General features: G+C 43.9%; 1 protein-coding gene across 4 annotated transcripts in view; it reads right to left on the bottom strand.

Annotated features, from left to right (window-relative positions):
- anxa1a (annexin A1a) overlaps positions 1-5000 on the bottom strand; it is a 17254-nt gene that overhangs the window by 6802 nt on the left and 5452 nt on the right. For all 4 annotated transcript variants that reach the window (XM_031305780.2, XM_031305782.2, XM_031305781.2 and 1 more), the window contains exons 4-6: positions 3293-3387; positions 1286-1399; positions 729-819 (exon numbers count right to left, since the gene is read on the bottom strand). In XM_031305780.2, the coding sequence (XP_031161640.1) occupies positions 729-819; positions 1286-1399; positions 3293-3387 (300 nt within the window). The remainder of the gene's footprint in view (positions 1-728; positions 820-1285; positions 1400-3292; positions 3388-5000) is intronic.

The following is a 5000-nucleotide window of genomic DNA, read 5'->3' as shown; positions in this document are numbered from 1 at the left end:
GACAAACCCTTCTAGCTGGCGTTAGTGTTAGCTAGCGTTACCGTTAGCTAGCGTTAGCTAGCGGCTACCTACCATTGACGAGTAGTAAGTTACGGGGTTGACTGCCGTTTCAGGGCACTTTCACGGATAGAAGGTCGTGAAAACACGAGTTACGAGTTGCCTGGAACGCACCAATAGTTAGAGAATGCCGCTACGGTGCCGTTACAGTCATTCCCCGGCTGCAGTGACGGTGCAAAGACTCTGGGAGAGCACGTGCTGAAGACCCGGACACGCTGACCAATCAGAGCAGACTGGGCTTTTTCAGGATGGGGGTCTTAAAGAGACAGGCGCTAAAACGGAGCGTTTAAGACAGAGGGGGACTACAGGTATATTCAGACCGACAGTATGAGAAAAATAATGTGTTTTTTGAACATTAAAGCATGTAAACATGTTCTAGCAGAAACCCGAAATACAAATATGAATCTGGAAATGAGCATGATATGGGACCTTTAACTTATGATGTGTTGTACGAATTGTCTCGGTGCTTGAAATGAGTTCCCCAAAGTCTTCATGGTTATGTATGATTACAATATTAAATAAATGTCTGAAATGAAAGTTTTGTCAAACATCGTTTGGACGTGCCGGAGAGGGATTAAACCTTCTCCCGTGTCCCAGATGTTGTCCCATGCTCTATCACTTCTATTTCTATATTTTCCAAACACTAGCTCGATGGAAACTGAGGATCGTACCTTCCTTGTAGGCTTTCTTAATGTCCAGGATCTCCCGGTTGGTTCTGGAGGCCAGAATCTCGATGAGGACCTCCTCGTCTGTGCCCAGACCCTGAGAAAAGGGACGCATGCCATGTGTAAATAACTTATTATCTTTCACTGGCCCGCTTACAAACTCAAGCTTGATGTCCAAATGTCCGTGGTAAAGCTAATGTGACTAGCGCCGGTGAGGAGCTTTTCATTAGCCTCTTTCTGACCAAGTAGTTCCAGGAACGTAGTTATAGGAAGAGTCCACTTCTAAACAGTTGTTTGACCTATGCTTATCTGTTTGACCAACAGATAAACTTACTGTGGCTATAAACCCTTCTCTGATTCAACCACGATGCTGGGGAATATCCCGTACTTCATGTTTATGAGGCAGTATATCCCGTACTTCATGTTTATGAGGCAGTATATCCCGTACTTCATGTTTATGAGGCAGTATATCCCGTACTTCATGTTTATGAGGCAGTATATCCCGTACTTCATGTTTATGAGGCAGAACTAAGATGGCTGTTAAAGAGCGTTCCAGTATTTACCTTCATGGCCGTTTTCAGCTGCTGGGCGTCGTAGTGGGCCGGTGTTTTCAGCAGAGCCAGAACCACGTCCTCCAGATCTCCACTCAGAGCGCTCTTCAGGGCCGCATCCAGAGGCTATGGGGCGTGCGTCATCATGTGTGTGAACTTTGGAAAATAACTTCTTGCCATGAACTAGAGATGGTCCCATACCATTTCTTCTTCCTTCCCAATACAGATTCAGATACCTGAACTGCCGTATCGGCTAAATACTTTAAAGTAGATTTTCTTCGAGACTAGTCTCAACTAGCCAGACCTTCCTCCACAGAGCTGCAGAGGAAGGTCTAGCTAGTCCACACAGCATTCCTGGATGGGAGGAAAACCTGCTCTGGTTTATTGGCATTTCTTTAAAGTGCCCATATTATGAAAAATAACTTTTTCTGGGATTTGGGGAGTTATTTTGTGTCTCTGGTGCTTCCACACGCATACAAACTTGGAAAACCCATCCATGCTGTTTAGAGTGAGATACGGTTTCTGAATGTGTCCTGCTTTCAGTCTCCGGGTGAGCTGCACGGCTTTCTACGTCACTAGCCGAAACGAGGGGCCTAGGGGGCTAACTGTTAGCATGCTAGCTCGTTCTCAATGGCAAAACACTGCTACAACAACACTAGTTCACCATAATCTACAAAAGAACTACTTCCATGTCCCTGTTCTGCAGGTATTCCACACAAAGTTGGAGGTGTGCCCTCGTTTAGAAGAAGTCTCCCGGCTAATCCTGCCTTGTACTACTGAAGTTGGAGAAACAGCTAGCTAGCTCATGTAGTCCTTACCTAGCTACTGATCATGTGATCTTACCTAGCTACTGATCATGTGATCTTACCTAGCTACTGAGCATGTGCGACTGCCAACAAAGATGTTCCAGCAGTGAGAGGTCTCACTCTGTAGCTAAAACAGAGACCTGAACACAGGGTGAAAAGAGGAGCTGCAGCAATGAGCAGTACAACTAAAATATTAAATTAAACCATGTAAACCTATTCTGATATAACCTCTAAATACAATTATGAACCTGAAAATGAGCATAATATGGGAGCTTTAAACCAATCACAATCGTCTTGGGGCGGGGCTAAGCTCTGGACGGAGCCACGGTGCCTCTGCTAAATAGTCTCTGGAAGGAACTTGTTTTGGTGGAACATGTGGACGTTCAAAAGTAGTTTTAGTCGTGCAACAGAAAACTCAGATTGGACAGATAGTCTAACTAGCTGTCTGGATTTACCCTGCAGAGATCTGAGGAGCAGTTAACCATAGTCCTCACAAATCCACCGGAGGTTAGAACGCCAACACAGAGACAGAGGAAGGGGACGGACATCCAGCGGCACTGGAACAATCCCAGAAGTGGAAGGTTGTAGATATAGACTACTTCAGGGCTTGATTACGTGGTTTCGGATCGGTGCATAAACTCCAGTACTCACCGATACCAGCATTTTAGGCAGAATTTGAGTTTTTTTGTGATTGTCTCGGGAAAAAATCCTTGATTATGCGTCACGTTTTCTTAAAAAATGTGATGGAATATGCGGGATATTTATGCAATTTTATGCGATGAAATTGCAGGAACTTGCAAAAACTGCGGTTTCATCACGGCTTCATCGCGGGGTTTGCAGCTTTTCGATGATGTTCACGTCGCGTAATTACGTCACTTCATAACGTTCCCATGGCAACAGGGGAAAACGGCTGCTCTTGTGTGAAGTAAACGCAACATTTTTCAACTTTCTGCTAAGATATATGGGACTTTTTTGCAACGAAAATGCGGGGATTATGAAATCATGCAAGCCCCGCAAATTTTGCATGGAAATCTGCAATTTATGCCGCGAAAGTGCGGCGTATTTGAAAAAATGCGACCCCCCCCCCCGCATAAATATGCAGACTCTGGCTGATTATGCATTGAATTATGCGATCGCATAATCATGTTTTTCTGGAGGGACTGGTATGGGAACATCTCTTGCTATGAACGTGTGTGTGTGTGGTTAAATTTACCTTGCCGCTGGCCTGCTGGTACGCCTCTTTAATCTTCTGTCTCTGCTCGTTGCTTCTTTTCACCAGAATCTCAATGATGGTGTTCTCATCCACACCTGCACAAAGACAAGTCAACTTTATTTATATGGCACTTCTCACACGAAATAAAAGACTACATAAGATCAAGATAATACATAAGATCCAAGATAACAACATATAAGATAAGGAGGTATGACATACATGGAAATATACAAGATAAGATTAAAAAACAAGATGAAATAGTGGAAGGAGAGCTTGTTTAAAGGTAAAACCATTGATTTTTTTCTTCTGGATCTGTATGACCGAGACGAATAATTCAGTGAAGACTGAATTCCACCAAGAGCTCTCTTTTTGTCTCGTTGCTCTCTGCAGCTCTGCATGTTTCGAGAAAATGTCAATAGTCAGTGTTTCTTGGCTGTGTTTTGTTGTTCTGCTTGGATGGCTTACATGCGTCGCTCTGCATGGCCTCTTCAGAGAGCGTATTGTAAACGGACTGTGTTCATGCTTCAGGTTCATGTGTGCGTGTTAACAGGGCCGGTGATTGCTATAGGCAAACTAGGCGATTGCCTAGGGCGTCAAATGTGTCAACCACACGTTTACTTGTCAACCTGAGTGCCCTGCTACACCATTAACTACTACAACTACTATTTGTAGTCACTGTTCCATTATAATTATTATTATTTATTGTGACTAGTATCGCCACTGTTCATCACACCCCCAACCGGCACCGTCAGACACCGCCTACCAAGAGCCTGGGTCTGTCCCAGGTTTCTCCCTAAAAGCTCTTACAACAAAGGCCAGCATACTTTTCCAGAGCTGAGACACACACGCTCAACTCTTAATTCCCCCATTTGCATCTACTGTGATATGCTGGCTCTATACACGCTAAAAGTACTGATTATTTAAATGGAGTCTGGTGGAAATATGCTGGCTCTATACACGCTAAAAGTACTAATTATTTACATGGAGTCTGGTGGAAATATGCTGGCTCTATACACGCTAAAAGTACTGATTATTTACATGGAGTCTGGTGGAAATATGCTGGCTCTATACACGCTAAAAGTCCTAATTATTTACATGGAGTCTGGTGGAGTTGGCGATGTCAAAGATTGTTGTTTCCATCAGTCACTTAGACACAAAAACATAGAAAAAAACATAGGTTCCAGGGGCTTCATTTATAAAACTGTGCGGCGAATTTGAGTCAGAAGTGGAGTGGGCGTGTCGGCTGCGTGGAGTGGGCGCGTCGGCTGCGTGGCGTGAGCGTTTTTATTTCGGCTCCCACGGTAACAGGTAAGAGCGTGCACACTGCCTGCGTGACACGCACGTCTCAGACGTGGCTCGAACCAAAAACGCGTGCATGCTAGAAATAGGACCGACGCCTATTTTTCACGCGACGTGCCGGCGTGTTGGAAGCGTTTCCAGGCAACATAGAATATGAAAAGATGTTTATATGTCATTTAGACACTAATATATATTAATAAATGACATGTTGATGTTTGAAAGTCTCAATGTTTTGATATACATGTCATTTAAAAAAATAATTATTGATTTTCTAATATTGCACCTGTCAATCCAGAAGGAAATATTCTGGAGCCTATGTTGCCGTCAATCCTGCCGAGGTTGTCTTTGCTGTAATCAGATCAGAATATATTTATGTTATGTGTCCAGACAAGGCTAGCAGCAGCAGCAG

This window comes from Sander lucioperca, chromosome 2 (assembly GCF_008315115.2).
Source record: "Sander lucioperca isolate FBNREF2018 chromosome 2, SLUC_FBN_1.2, whole genome shotgun sequence".
In the NCBI taxonomy this organism is placed as follows: domain Eukaryota; kingdom Metazoa; phylum Chordata; class Actinopteri; order Perciformes; family Percidae; genus Sander; species Sander lucioperca.
Note: the sequence above shows the minus strand (reverse complement) of the source record. Positions and strands in the feature narration are given on the sequence as shown.